The sequence below is a fragment of the Plecotus auritus genome (assembly GCF_963455305.1).
Source record: "Plecotus auritus genome assembly, chromosome: 2".
NCBI classification, from domain to species: domain Eukaryota; kingdom Metazoa; phylum Chordata; class Mammalia; order Chiroptera; family Vespertilionidae; genus Plecotus; species Plecotus auritus.
In genome coordinates this window covers 26,385,184-26,400,655 of record NC_137771.1, presented here as the reverse complement: position 1 = coordinate 26,400,655, position 15,472 = coordinate 26,385,184, and the positions used below count along the sequence as shown (strand labels likewise).

Genomic DNA, 15,472 nt, shown 5'->3' with positions numbered 1-15,472 from the left:
AACACTCCCATTGCTCCCACCCACTAGGACTAGGGAGCCAAGGGGCCCACTGAAATTCCAAGAGTAAGGAAGTAGCACAGCTGGATGCCTCAAATGTTAACTTCAACTACTGGAGCACAGGGCGAGAAGTGAAAAACGTGACATAAGGAGTGAGACAAAACAGTCAGAGACTTACAGCCTGCAGTGTATTCTTAGCTAGTGTCAGTTTTTCTTCACAGTTCAAAGCACCATTCTGGATTTTGTTTGCAATTTGTAGCAGCAATTCCAGCCTAAAATAAGATCAAAACCATAGTCAAGTGTAGGGCCCAAAGCAGCCCAGTAATGTCAGATCCTCTTCAGGCTCTGGACTCACCTCTCTACGGCTGGTCGAAGTGATTTCTCTCGCTCCAGCATCTCGATGATGAGCTTTCCCCACTCTTCTTCTACATCATTAGGGTGATATCCTTGAGGCAGTTTAATTCGGCCAAATTCAATCCACACCTAAAAAAACCCAGAGATCCCTTTAGTCCAAAGCACAGCCATGCTCTCAGGCCCTGGTTTTAATTTATTCTTTGTCATTACTTCTTGCTTCTTTACCCAGCCATTTAGCAGTTTTCCCATTGTCTAATAAAAGACAACATAGGAATATTTAGCAGTACCTCACCTTGAGGTGAGAGCAAAATAATCACCTCTAAATGCAGAGACTCCTGCTCTAAAGCCTTCCATTCCTGATACATGTTACGTAACTCTTCCTGTCCTCTCAATAACCCCCATTCAAATGCCCATCTCTATAGCTCCAAATTCTCTAGGAATCAAAATGTGAGTGGAAGTCTCTTTTCTTTCCATCTTAGGGAAGACTTAGTTTCTCTGAAAAATGGGAAAACTCACACAAAATTCTAAATTTCTGAATAAATGTATGTTACTTTTTAAAAAAGATTTTTTGTTTGTTTGCTTTGTTTTGTTTTCTTTTTGGAGAGAGAGAGAGAGACAGAGAGAGAGAGAAACATTGATGTGAGAGCAAAACATCCAGCAGCTGCTTCCTGCACACCACACCCCCCTATCAGGTATGGAGCCCACAACCTGGGCATGTGCCCTGACTGGGAATTGAACCAGCAACCTTTAGGTGCATGGCATGACGCCCAATAAACTGAGTCACACAGCCAGTGCTAAATGTATCTCACTTTTCAATAGGCCCTTTAGAAAATGTAGATGGTTTCTACTGCCCCTTTCCACAAATTTTCAAGACCAGCCGAGAGTGATGCCAGATTTGTCACCCTAGCATACTGCTGTTAATGCAGGCTGGGAAGAGGATGCAGGAGGTCTAACAAAGACACACAAAAGAGCAAACCAGCAACCCCCAAGTCTCAGCAAAGGATAAGCTTCCTTACCTCCAATAACTTATACAATTCCTCAATTCTTGCTTTTTCTCTCTCCTTAGCCAGAATTTCTGTTTCTTTGAAGTGTATATACTGGTTATAAAGTGCCTACAAAATTAAAATGTGGTGAATAAATGGGTACAAACAATGTGGCCCAAATTTTGGTACCACCTCACCCAGAAACCAGCAGCAACCGCTCCGAGACTTATTCCTCAGAATTAATTTATAAAAAAATCAATGCAAGTCCATAATTTTACCTTTAGTTCAACAGGGTTCTGGGGAAAAGATTTAGCTGACATCAATATTGTATGCTGTTTGATCCAGGGAATGAGGGAGTCCACTCGGCTTTGGTATTCTTGCCACCTGGAGTCTACTTCCTAATGTCAAAGGGTAAATACCACATATTTTCATTCTGATTAGCAGTATGAAAAACAAGTACATCAGAAAGTAGCTCAGGCCACCCCAAACCACATAAAATCCTTTTCCTGTTCAGTGTAACACTCAGAGTCCCAGTTTCAAAGCTCCTCAAGGGCCCCCAAGATGGGATTCAATTTCCTGACACCTAGAATAGTCTAGGCTAGATGCTACAAAATTAGTGACAGACTCACTCCCAGGGACCAAGGACAATGACCGTGTATGAATATGGTATAGATTCAGTTTGCTCTGTATAAAAATGCTCTGCACACCGTGAGAAATATGGTTGACTCAATACATTCTACCCAAACAAATCAAAGTCAGAAGGTATTTTAAGTGTTCTTTTACCGTAGCACTGATCCCTTCTCCACCCTCAGGGACTTTAGGGAAGGCATCATAAATCGAAGACACGTAAGTGATTACAGACTTTTCATCTGGAGATGGCACATCCACATCTGAGAGGGAAGGGTAAGAAATGTCTTAGTCAGAACAAAGGAACCTGCCAGGGGAAGGAACAGTAAATATTGCCAAACATACTTAACTTGGGTCCACTCTCACCTTCTGCATCCAGTAGCCGGGTGACGCCCAGTCTTTCTGCCACTTCGAAAGCCTGCTCCAGATTCTCGCGGTTACTCTGGATCTGTACCCTCTCCATGTCTACCAGATCAGGCCTGTAAAAGTCCACCAACGCACATGGAAAGTCACCGTCTACACATGAGTTCACACAAAGAAAACCTTAAAAGTACCTAGTACTAATTCCATTTTCAGCTGCACTCCAGGAGCCCAGTACGCCCTAATTCAAAACTTACACAGCAGTAGCCTTGTTGTATTTCATGGGAAAGGTATCATAAGCTACTACAGAGTGAAAATTGGGGGGCATGTTTATGACCACTAAAAGTGTATTAATTTTTATTTTTGTCATTCAAAATTCCTGTCTTCCTCGCTCATCTCACTCCAGCCACCTGCTCTTCCTCAGCTCTCTAAGCAAACCTCCACATCAGGCCCTCCATACTCGCTACTTCCTCCAACTGAAACATTCTGACCCCTAGAGGCCTGCATGACTCACGCCCTCACGGCTCTGCTCCAACATCCTCATCAGAGAGACCATCTCTGACCCTCTGTCCAAAATACCACAACCCCCCATCTGTCACTCTCTATCCCTCCATTGCACTTACCACTGTAGGACACAAACATGTATTTGTATGTTGCCCAATAAACAAATAACCTCCATGAAAGCAAGAACTTCTGCTGTTTTATTCACTGCTATTTGTGTCCAGTGCCTAGAACACTAGGAGTTCAGTACACATTCCTCTTTTAAATGAATACAATGAATCAGATTCTTGATTCTTGGTTGTGGGGGAAAGTGACATAATAATTAATCACAAACAAGAGATGAGAAGAAGCCCCTCCAGGCATACTGCAATTCTACTGCATCTACCTGTATCGATGAATAAGTGCATTGAACATCTTCCCATCACTCCAGCAGGAGGAAAAGTTGGTGCACTTGATTCCGGTGTAACCAGCTGTCACCTTCTGGGTCCATAGGAGCAGCTTCTCCTTGGCTGACATGTCCCCGGACTCTCCACTAATGTAGATGTCAGAGATCTGCCAAAGATAGGACACGGAGTAACCTTCTCTCTTCAGACATAAGGCTCTTAGAAGAAGGTTTGGGCAGGGAAGGCATGGTCTCTCAGACATCTCCATTAGGTGCAGCAGGGAGCAACCGCCTCCCTGGTGGTCGGTACAGGGACAATCGACAACAGGCACTTTTGAGTCTCTGAATACTAACTTTATAAACTCAACCCATAACAGGTTAGATTAAACATTAGCAGAAGATACTTTAAAATTCGGGAAAAAACCCACCAGGGCTAGGAACTTTTACTAATACTTTATTGAGTATGAAAGAAAGCTGCAGGCTAATCTTACTAAGATGTCTAAAGAAAGGCTATGAGAATAAAAGAATATGCGTAGCCTGCATGGAGTCTTGAAAGGGGAAATCAGTAAGTACTGCCTCTAAGATTTTGACAGTAAAATGGTGGCCTACCCAGCACATTCCAAGATTCTCGTCCCTTGATAGATACATTTCAATCAGGCTGCCAAACTTTGACAATGCCAGCTGATAAATTCATCCTACAAATCCATCCTCCACCCACCACCTCTCTGCTCAGACTCCATATTCATCTGACAACCTTCAGATTATTATGTCCTTCCCATATAATAACCTAAAGCAGGCGTCCTCAAACTACGGCCCGCGGGCCGCATGCGGCCCGCCGGGTGCCGCTGCCTGTCCTTCTTAGCAGCCGACTCGTCCCCGGCCCGCAGTGCACATAGGAATTTGTTCATAGTTGTGTTTTTTTTAAACTATAATCTGGCCCTCCAATGGTCTGAGGGACAGTGAACTGTCCCCCTGTTTAAAAAGTTTGAGGACCCCTGTCCTAAAGCAACAAAATGCAGAGTGGCCATTTCAAATACTGTATCACTGGGCAGTTAAATTCTTTTTTTTGTTTTGTTAATCCTCACCCAAGGATATTTTTCAATTAATTTTTTATTCTTATTGTAAATTAATTAAATTGCATCAATCAATCTCTAACAAGTATTATCACACTGTAAGTCTTCCCCTAAAACTCAATCAACTCCAAGTATAGGGGGTGAGGGGCAGCTACAGGATTGCAAAGCTGAGGACCCAACAATAATGGATAACAGCACCCAAGCCATCATCCTGTAAGTCCGGTGAAAATAGCCCTTCCCTGGTGCCAGTTCTACTCCAGTTCTCCTTCACATTTCTAGCTAGTGTTTCAATGACTAGATCACCCCTCACCAGTGACCTATCCCAGTACTTTCACTATAGCCACTTCACATACATATTAAGGCAACACATTGTTGGGCACAGGAAATAGATTTGTTGAAGTTAAAAGGGATAGAGCTTGAATAAACAAAATGAGTTTTTGTTTTTTTACTCAAAAAAGAAATTCCAGTTAATTGACATTGCATGATTGTATGTCCGGTACAACCACAGTCAGTCTCTCTGATAGCATTACCTATCTGCCAATCACGGTATCTTTGTATATTGCACTGAAAATAGTTCAATGAACAGCTTTACTTGGGATTTTCTACAAAGCTTTAATGAGACAGGGAAGTGTTTGGGTCCCTGGAGGGTTGGATTAAGGCCCTTCCTAGACTGTGAACTGAATGAAAAAAATGGGATTATTGTCACAGCCATCTCAGGAATTAAATTTGGCGTCTGTCCCTCTTCAATTAATACTCAGACATGATGTGCACAGTGCTGTCCTTTGGAATACACAGAAGCTTTTACCTTCATCTGCCAAATGCAGAAACCCAGCTTCCGTGTCGGGGAGCTCTCTCCCTCCTCTGGATTTTAAAAGGCAGCCTTGCAGAGAGGAAGAACAGCCTCACTGCCATTCCAGAGACCATGCATGCCTACCGTATGAAGGCTTGATGCATTCCTTTTCTGAAACATATCTAGTAACTTCATTAGTTCTTAATAATTTGACAAGTATTTACTAAACAACTCATCTGTGCTTAACACAATTCCAGGCACCACAAAGAAGAACAAAAAAAGCGTAACACCATTTATTTATTCTGCTGTTATTTCTCAAGCAATCAACAACTATGTCCAAGGAGTTGTGTTCAAGTTCTTGGTATCTCAAGATAAAAGCACAACCTTGAGCTTCAAGTTCACGCCATTTAGTAGAGGAGACAAGATACTGTACAGACAGGTCAACAATGACAGAGATAAGCAAGTAACCCAAACTAGCAATTCCAAGGAACTTCTCTGAGACAACATCTATGCGGAGTTTTAAGATATGAGTATAAGTTAGCCAGGTGAAAGGGGGCGGGGGGGACAAAAAATGGACATGCTTGCTCTGCAAGCTCTCAATTAAGACATGCCATATCTGGGTGAAATAAGGCAGTCCCCAAACTTTCCCAAATGGTAACAGGTGAATGGAAGAAAGGAATGGAGGAAGGGAAGCTTTGTAGTTCTCTTGAATACATACACTTTTTGAAATTTATTTACACATACAATTGTTTAAAATTAGGTGGTATATCTAATACATTAATTTTTTTCTTTTTTTAATATGCATTTTTATTGATTTCAGAGAGGAAGGGAGAGGGAGAGATAGAAACATCAATGATGAGAGAGAATCATTGATTGGCTGCATCCTGCATGCCCCCTACTGGGATGGAGCCTGCAACCCGGGCATGTGACCTTGACTGGAATCGAATCTAGGACCCTTCAGTCCACAGGCCGACGCTCTATCCACTGAGCCAAACCAGCTAGGGCTGTAATGCATTAGTTTAATGCTTTTTCACTTTTACATTTCATAAAACCATGTTATTCAAACTCTGCATCTTTGACATTAATGTCTTTTCCACCAATAAATCTACTTTAAAAAATAAAGCTGTTGTTTGAATATTCTAGAAAACATCTTCTACATTTCTAAGATTTCGGAGATACAACACTTTTTAAATCCATGCAGTCACTGGAAATTTCACTCCCAGCCACAGGAATCCAGTTGCATAACACTGGATTCGTTTTGGTTTCATTCATTCTATTGGTGCTTACTTATAATTTCTGTAATGTGACCACTTGTTGTCTGTGGGTGTTTTATAAATATCTGAGTAATTTTTTTAAGTTTTTAATGTGGCCCTGACTGGTTTGGCTCAGTGGATAGAGCGCCGGCCTGCGGACTGAAGGGTCTCAGGTTCGATTCCAGTCAAGGGCATGTACCTTGGTTGCGGGCACATCCCCAGTGGGGGGTGTGCAGGAGGCAGCTGATCGATGTTTCTCTTTCATCGATGTTTCTAACTCTCTATCCCTCTCCCTTCCTCTCTGTAAAAAATCAATAAAATATATTTTTTAAAAAAGTTTTTAATGTGATTACTACTTATATATAATTATCCTTAACACCTCAAATTAGGAGGTTAAATTCCCAAGAACAGTAACTAAAACTTTCTTAAATTTTTGGTCTCTCCTTTTTGTTTAATCAATTATGTCAGTTTATCTCTACAAAAATTGATATACTAGTAAATTGAACTAGGAGATGGTGACCCAAATTCATTCATCCTTTTCCATGAAATGACTATGATTTCACTGAAAGACCAATAAGAAAGACTTTATAAAGTCAAATACAAAGAGAATCTCTTTTTTCTGAGGGCTAATTTCCGGAGGGAAAAAAGTCTTACCTTATATTTAGTCATATGTGGTAGATCACATGAAAAAGTTACATATAATTTAAGACCCAAAAGATCAACAATAATATAGCATATGATGATATCCAAAAGAGAATCTTGGCAGAATGAATACTAAGTATGGATTGAAGTAATAAAAAGTATTTCTTAAAGAAGTATGATTTCAACTCACACTTGAAGGATATTATAGAACAGAGGAAGAGAAAGAGGAAATGAATTCTAGGCAGAAAGTGGATACAAAGATTGGAAGTTGAAATAAGTTAAAACAGGAATAGTAGATGATTAAGGGGTTGACCTGTAAAAATAAGAAGATTCAAATTGGCAACTGATATAGGAGAAAAGATTAGATAGATGATGAGGTAGTAGGTGTGGTTGAAATACCAGGCTGAGGAGTTTGTATGTTGGATAAGCCTATATATATAACTCTCAGGGACTGAGACTAGGTGTAATGAACAGATACTTGATTCTCATGTCCTGAAGTTTCTAGCTGACCTCATCCCATAACAGAGAAGGCACCAGACTTTAAAAACTTTCACTTGAGAGCAGAAGAGGGTAAAGAACAGTTATTCATGAAAAATGCCTGGATAGAGGTATCTAATGACAGCTGTGTTTTACCAACATCAGACTCAGATAGAGGTCGGGGGTCAGTATTCCAATCAGAATCTTGAAGCTCCCTCTAGGGAATATAATAACTAGAATGGAAATCCTAGGTAATAGAATATGGATAGTTTTCAATTCTACTAAATGTAGTTCTCACAGCAACCCCACAAAGTATATACTATACTTATCCTCATTTTACAAATGAGGAAATTATGTCACAGAGAAGTTAAGTAACTTGCTCCAAGGTACAGTGCTAGTGAGTAGTAGAGCAAAAATCCCAACTTAGCTCCACACTCATAACCACTACTCCTATACTATACTTCCTGTATCCTAGATATTCATCCTTTTTTTGTACATGCAGCATATAATAATTTTTCCAGTATTCTTCTTAACTTTCCATTTGGGATGAAAAATTAAAAATGCATACAAAAAGAGACAGACTGTACTCATAACCCAGTTTCAGCCATTATCAACTCATAACTTATCCTGTTTCATCTATACTCTACCCACTTCATCCATCCCCTATTATTTTTTTATATATATATTTTATTGGTTTTTTACAGAGAGGAAGGGAGAGGGATAGAGAGCTAGAAACATCGATGAGAGAGAAACATCTATCAGCTGCCTCCTGCACACCTCCCACTGGGGATGTGCCCGCAACCAAGGTACATGCCCTTGACCGGAATCGAACCGGGGACCCTTCAGTCCGCAGGCCGACGCTCTATCCACTGAGCCAAACCGGTTTTGGCCATCCCCTATTATTATGAAGCAAATTCCAAATACATCATTTCTTCCATAAACACTTCAGTATGCATCTCTAAAAAATAAGCACTCTTTTTAATATAATCATACCACCATTGTTATACCTACAAAATGATTATTCCTTTTAAGTAAAAATTTTTTTAAAAGAAAAAAAATCCTTTCTTAAATAAAATGCTTAGCTATAATTTTAACTGCTACATTCCTACAATAGCATCATCTAGTTAATTTTGCTCTCTTTTCGCAATACAAAACCAATACTAGTAAAACAACTTTCCCTATAACTAAGGAGAAGAACTCGGAAAGGGATACTTGTAAACTGAAAGAATGAGCCCAGAAAATAATATACCAACTGATCTCTTCCTCAGCATCACTAGCCCCCAATTACAGATCTCACTATCACCCAAGATTGTAGGGTCTATAGGGTGTGTGGCAAGGACATTGGAATAGAGCCAAAGTCTTTATTCAATAGAATCCACTAACAGTGTGGGCAGGAACTTGGCAGTGGGAGCCAAGATAGGGAGGAGGATGGGATTTTCAACAATTTTCCTTGTTCCAAAAAGCCAGGTATTGTGGATATTGATGGAGTAGGGAGTTCTCCTGAGAGAAGGAATGGGCCAGAGAAGGCCTTGGTCTGACATCAAAGTGCAATGCTGTTAACCCACTCCCATCCAGCTCTAAATCCTCATCTACTTGTCACTCTGAAACCATTCTTGCCAGCTGACCCCTGCCATCCTACTTCTGTGTTAACTATTTCTTGACAAGGAGAGAATCAACTATACCAGATGAACAGAAAGCAGACCATTTCTCTTCTTTTATCTAAAACCCGCAAGAATAACGAGTTTCCATTTCTTTATATCCTGAAAAGAACCAAAACCCACTGCAAAGTGTATGTCCAGCCACAGCCTAGTCCCATTACCATGCTCTGGACTGACCAACAAGAGAGACTATATGGTCTGAGTTATGCCAAGGACAGACACCTCTCTGGAACGTGAATTATTTTCTGAAGAGCGTTACTGCTCTAACACATTAAACAAAACAAAAAAAGCACAAAAAACATACCGAACAGCAAAACAATCACACCACTGTCCATACAGCCAAACTACTGACCATGGTCCAAAGGTTTCTCCCACCTGTTTTTTCTCCTTCCTTCCTTCCTTCCTTCCTTCCTTCCTTCCTTCCTTCCTTCCTTCCTTCCTTCCTTCTTCCCTTCCTCCCTCCCTCCCTCACTCACTCCCTCCCTCCTTCAAAAATATATTTGTATTGATTTCAGAGAGGCAGGGAAAGGGAGAGAGAAATAGAAACATCAGTGATGAGAGAGACTCATTGATCGGCTGCCTCCTGCACACCCACACTGGGGATCAAGCCCACAACCTGGGCATGTGCCCTGACTGGGGATCAAACCCTGACCTCCTGGTTCCTAGTGGAGGTCATAGTGACCTCCTGATGCTCAACCACTGAGCCACGCACGCCTGCTGGGCCAATCTTTTCTTTAAGACTCCTCATGAAGTAGTTCTGAACCTTCCCTCCCGGTGAGGAAATCCCATACTAAAAGTGCCATGGTCACCTACAGTCCATTACCTAGAACTGATTTCCCTTAAAATGTTATACTCCTAACTTTCTAAAAATCTCTCTCATTTATGAGCACGAATCCTAAAATATCATGATGCCTCCACAGCTTCAACTCAATGCCAGTGGTATCAAAAGAGCAACCAGTTCAGCAGTTGGTTTTATCCCCAACGACTCTAGATCCATTCCATACAAAGATGAAAGCTGACTTTGATATTCCTAAGTTAATGAAACTCAAATACTTGTATACCCCACCCCAGCAACCTGGTTGCCTTCCTTCCCACCTTCACACACATACACCCCCCTCACATGCACATACATATACACTTTTATATGGGAAAGTCCAGGGAGGCCTCTTGCCTAGACATATAATGAATATTTTTCAGTGGCCACTTTCTCCTGCAACTGTTGGGAGTCTCCAAACTCTGTAATAACAAAGGGCACTGAGATGGGCCTATTTATGCAGGAAACTCTTCCCCAAAGAGGACATTGTAAACACATCAGCTTCAAGTGTGTGTCTCTCCCCAGCCTCATGCTGCTGGTGATAAGCAGGCACCAGCAGGTAGGCCACATCCCTATTGTGCAGGCATCAAGGCGGCTGCCCTACTTCACCTCCCACCTCTTGCTGCTCTGGGATCCTAAAGTGTTTATTTCTGCTGCAGAGGGTGACATGCCAACAAAAGTTCTTTGGTCACTGGTGCATTATAACTTCAGTCACTGGCTATCCAGGGCCTTGCTGAGTCCTCCTTCCCTCTCAGGGTTCAGGTCTCTTGAATTCTCACTTGCTCCTTAATCCTAAAAACATTCCCAGCACCCAGAACCATCACTACTACCACCACCAATGCCTTCATATATAATTCACGAACAAAAACCTGTCGGAGCCATAAACAAGTCCAATCCAAAACCAACTTTTTCTAGCCTCAAACCTTCAAACTGCCCTAACCCCGCTCTGGATTAATCTCCGGGCCACTCTATGTCCCTCTCATCTAATGCTGGAATTAGGAACCGAAGGACCACTATCCCTGCCCCACTCTACAAATACTGAATGAGTGTTGTCACTAGCTGTGTCCCCGAGGAGTGGGATTGCATCAGCTCTAGTAAGAATGTCATAAGAGCAATTACACTGAAGTCAGCTCCTCCGCCCTTCAACATTCCTCACCCCTTCTCCACTCATTTCAGAGACCCTACACCACAAACTCCTTGTGCGGGGAAGCGGATAAACAGACCTGCCCGAGAGTTAAGCACTAACTAGCAATGCACCTTGAGATAGCCCCACCAGAAAGCTCAAGCAATTGTGCTACACGGTTACCCAGAATTAGGGACTCCGCAGAGACAAGGCTTGGCTCCAAGCATCCAGGGGCAGACCTCAGGCAGACTGTTTGCCAAGCCCAGCAGTCACTAACTCCCAGTCCCTGACATCGGCCCAAGTTTGAGAAGAAGCCCCAAGATCCTCACTGCTCACTCCACTCCACTTAAATAAGCTTTGGGCCAGGAATCCAAACAGCTGCTTGCATATCCCTTGGACAGGCCCACCTACCTCCTCCAGACCCCATGATGGGGTGTGGCTTGCCTCCAAAGAAAGGGTGCCGTCCTCTTCTGAGAACGACACGGAGCTCTTTTCCGGTTCTGTATCTTTAGGCCGGATGCCACATAAGTGCGGCCCACTGCTGCCATAGCCAGAGGAGGAGGGCAAAATGCTCACAGTCATGCCACTGATGGACAAATCACTCTGAGAAGCAGGCAGTCTGGGACCCTGGTGGGGCACTTGACCCATGTGGGCAGGCTCTGCGCCTCTGTGGCCCCTCGACTGCTCCGACAGTGATGAAGGAACAGAATGCTCTGCAATCCAGGAACCTGTCCCAGAGGCACTTAAAATACCCTTGGATCCTCCCCATACACTCCAGCCCTCTGGAAGTTGGTCTTCATTTCCTGTGTTGATGGGGAAGGTGCTGCTCTGACATCCCGGCAGAGTGTCTGCTTTCTCCACGGCAGTCTCTCCTTGCAAAGGCAGCAGCACAGCCCTGCTGCTGCAGGATGCTGTCCTCGGAAATTCCACCAGTTGGCTCACTGACTTCTCACAGTTCCTCTCTGCTGGGTTATCAAGCAGGTGAGCGATGACAGTCATCCCCTCTTCCGGGGAATCCCAGACCCCTCCGGCAACTGATGAGTCATTCTCTAGCAAAAGGTGGGCAGTCTGGATCTCCCCCTGGAATCTCTCCTTCACCTGCAGGATCATCCCTTGATCTCCCACTCCTGAGCTGGGGGCCGAGTCCTCAGGCACTAAAATGTCTGGAGGGGGATGTTCTACCCCTCCCACTCCTTCCTCCTTCTGGAGACTCACTATTAACTTCCTTAGGGCTTCTGTTTCTTCAATGACTCCCGTTCCTTCCAAGGGTTCTTCCTCAGGGGATACCTCTGGAGTAGGGGTTTTCTTCCCCCTCCACTTCCTTTTGAACCGAACCCTTTTCTTAGGAGATAGAGGAGCCTTCTCAGGAATAGCTACTGAATTTTTTGGCTCCTTAACACAGCCCAGTGAATTTCCCATCGCTTTCCTCTCCTAATCTCAGCAAAAATGCAGCTAAGCCAGTCCTGGGATCCCAGAGAAATCCCAACCGTGGCTTCATCGGATTAGATGCACGTTTAAAAACATGCACTGTGCCGGCAATCCTTCCAATTCTTTCTCCCTCCCTCCCCGCCTCTCTCTGTCTCTCCCAGCCGCTGCGATTCAGACAGCCATCTTACAGGCTCAGAGCTGCAACAAGACAAATTCAAAGCATCTCACTGCAGTTCAGAAATCACTTGACCTAAAAGCAGACAGAAACCGGATTGGCTGCAGCTTCATCTCTCCAAATATGAGGTAATTGGAGCACTGCCCTCAGAAACACAAACAGAAAGCAAAAAGGAGCTAGAAACCAGGGGAGGGGAGAAATTAGGGAGGGAGAGGAGCAAGGGGAGATTGTAAGAGTAAAGGGAAGAGGGAGGGGGAAGAGGAGAGGCCACGGGAGAAGGTAATGTGAAGGAAGAAGGAGGAGGAGGAGTAAAAGAGGGAAAAAGCAAACCAGCACTGGAACCAACCAGGAACGGAAGGGCCAAGGGCTGGGGATGCTGCAATTATGGCCCCCAGACTCTGAAAGGAAACAGATTTCAATTGTTGTACCAAGACGTCCATAAGAAAATATCTAGAAAAGATAGACATATTCTCTATTTTTTTTCTGGTCAGAGATAAAATTATTTTAATCAAATTATAACCTAAGAGAGACTAGAGCCTAATTCTCAGAGTTAAGAAACACAGGCTTTAAAGATGTAGCCTCTCGTAGCATTTATTGAGGGAGGGAGGGAGGGAAAGAGAGAGAGAGAGAGAGAAATACCTGTTAAATCTGCTGACCAATGACACGCAGGAAAAACCTGGAAATCAGTTCTGAGTGCAGGATCTGGACCACTCGGTAAGGACACCACTTCCAAATACAACAGAAAGGCTATGTGAGGACGTAGTGCTGCTGCCGCTGCTGCTGACAGCTAACTACTTCAGCATTGGTTCTGTGCTAAGCCCTGTGCAAGCTATGGATTATCTTATTTAATTCTCATAGTAACCATAAAAGGTCAAAACTATTATTTTACATTTGACAGGAGCCTTAAGAAAGTTGATTAGTTTGCTCAAGGCTACACAGCTAGTAAGTGGCAAAGCCAGAACCTGAATTGCTATTTAAGACTTTTAAGATTAATCCCACGTCACACGAGATCTAATTGTGGCAGGGATGGAAGTCTGTACTTGGTTACGTAAAACAAGAAGGTCCTCCACTGTTCTGAATTGGCTACGAGACACACTTGGACCCAGGGCTCAAACAAAGGGGTAACACTTGCTATTTAGGAGCAAGGGGGAAAGTTGCTAAAATGTGGCCTGGATGGTTTTCCTTAAATTGCAATAGGGCAGGAAATGTGAAGAACAGGTCTAGAAGAAGTTGGATTCAAAAGTCACCCTGTTATGTCACTGGGATTTGTCCACCCGATTTTCAGTATAGGGCCTGACAGATGACACACCACCACCACCCAAAGAGCTGTGAATGGAGTAGAGGGAAAGAGGTTACGTGAGTTTCTTGAGTTGCAGTTATTTTGTCTCTGCCAAAAGGATCCAGCCCACACAGTGAGAAGCAGCCTGCCTACCGCTAGCTACGTCAGCCCTAAATAGTTGTATCAGCATAGTTCTACCCACCTTTCCTGGACACTGAAAAGTCGCCCTCACAAAAGGAGAACAACGAGAAGCCCTAAATCAACAGCTTCCACACGACCACTTCTGAGGCCCTGCTGACAACCCGTGCTTCACAGCTGCAGTGGGGAGCTCTCCCTCAGCCTTTGCCAACTGCAAAGCTGCAACACCATCTTATGGCCATCACAGGACACAGCAAGCAACAAGACAAGGAGATTAGCCTGTGACATCAACTTAATCAGGCTACGGGATAGCATTTACTCACCAAAAATCTGGCATTCCAAGGCAATTCTCTAGGCAGGCACCAGGCCTTCATTCCTCCAACCAAGAGAACTGGAACTTTTAAGATGCATACCTTAAGGGCTAAGCTTGAATTTTATTCATGAAATACAAGCAAACCAAATTCCTGAAACTGATCAACTGAGGGCCAAAAGAGACAGCTGTTTAATATGACTGTTGCTGCTGTAGGTTTTTCTGAGAAGCCTGACAGAATGGTGCACATTGACTTTTGGGAGCATTTTCTTTTTTTTTTCTTTATTGATTAAGGTATTAAATATTTGTCCTTATCCTCCATTGTCCCCCCAACCCCCACTCATGCCCTCACCCCCCGGTGTCTGTGTCCATTGGTTAGGCTTATATGCATGTATACAAGTCCTTTGGTTGAACTGGGAGGATTTTCTTTTTAAACTTTTGCATATGTCGGACAAATCAGGCTTTATTTCCTTCTGCTCCAAAGAAATACTGGTCTAGAAAAGGAGCAGAGGGATTTTACTAAGGCAGACCTAGGTTCAATTCCCAGCTCTGTTAATTTAGCAGTTATGCAGCTTAACTTGCTAGGTGATTCCGTTTCCTTGCCTGTAAAATATGAACACCACCAACTACTAAATGGGGTTGTGGAAAAGGTGAATGAGATCATGTCTATAAAGTGCTTGGCTCAGTGCCTGTCTACAGTAAACCCCTTTGCTTCCCATTTATTCCTGGAGCTAAAAGACACTCCACCACCACCACCACCCACCAGGGCCTAACAGACTCTTTTTCTTGACTAGGCTCTAAGGAAAAGGCATGTTCCAAGGGCCAACGTTTGGGCGCTTCTTTTTCTTTGCAGGGGTTCTGCTTCTACTACTTAACTACGTTCACTCTGATCACCAGGACTCTCCCTGGGTCTCTTCTCATTTAGCTGAGCTCTCAACGAGTGGCCTGCTGCCTTCTGGGAAAGCACCTGCAGGGCCTACCTGTTCGTCCTGACTTCTCCTTTAGCTTTTTCTCATTAACTGTTTACTTTCCATAGGAATCCCACAAAGACAGCCAGAGTGAGACTCCAGAGTGAAAGAGCTCCCTCATTCATTCCACAGACACGCAC

The 15,472-nt window shown here is 43.4% G+C and overlaps 1 protein-coding gene across 6 annotated transcripts in view; it reads right to left on the bottom strand.

The window, feature by feature from the left end:
* Positions 1 to 15,472, bottom strand: part of MACF1 (microtubule actin crosslinking factor 1) — a 360,803-nt gene that overhangs the window by 177,170 nt on the left and 168,161 nt on the right. For 5 of the 6 annotated variants that reach the window (XM_080657531.1, XM_080657534.1, XM_080657532.1 and 2 more), the window contains 7 exons: positions 3,208 to 3,374; positions 2,328 to 2,440; positions 2,118 to 2,224; positions 1,613 to 1,732; positions 1,368 to 1,463; positions 353 to 480; positions 176 to 269 (listed from right to left, as the gene is read on the bottom strand). In XM_080657531.1, coding sequence (XP_080513657.1) covers positions 176 to 269; positions 353 to 480; positions 1,368 to 1,463; positions 1,613 to 1,732; positions 2,118 to 2,224; positions 2,328 to 2,440; positions 3,208 to 3,374 — 825 coding nt within the window. Of the gene's footprint in view, positions 1 to 175; positions 270 to 352; positions 481 to 1,367; positions 1,464 to 1,612; positions 1,733 to 2,117; positions 2,225 to 2,327; positions 2,441 to 3,207; positions 3,375 to 11,445; positions 12,550 to 15,472 lie in introns of those variants that run through there. The other variant, XM_080657530.1, reaches the window with a different exon arrangement.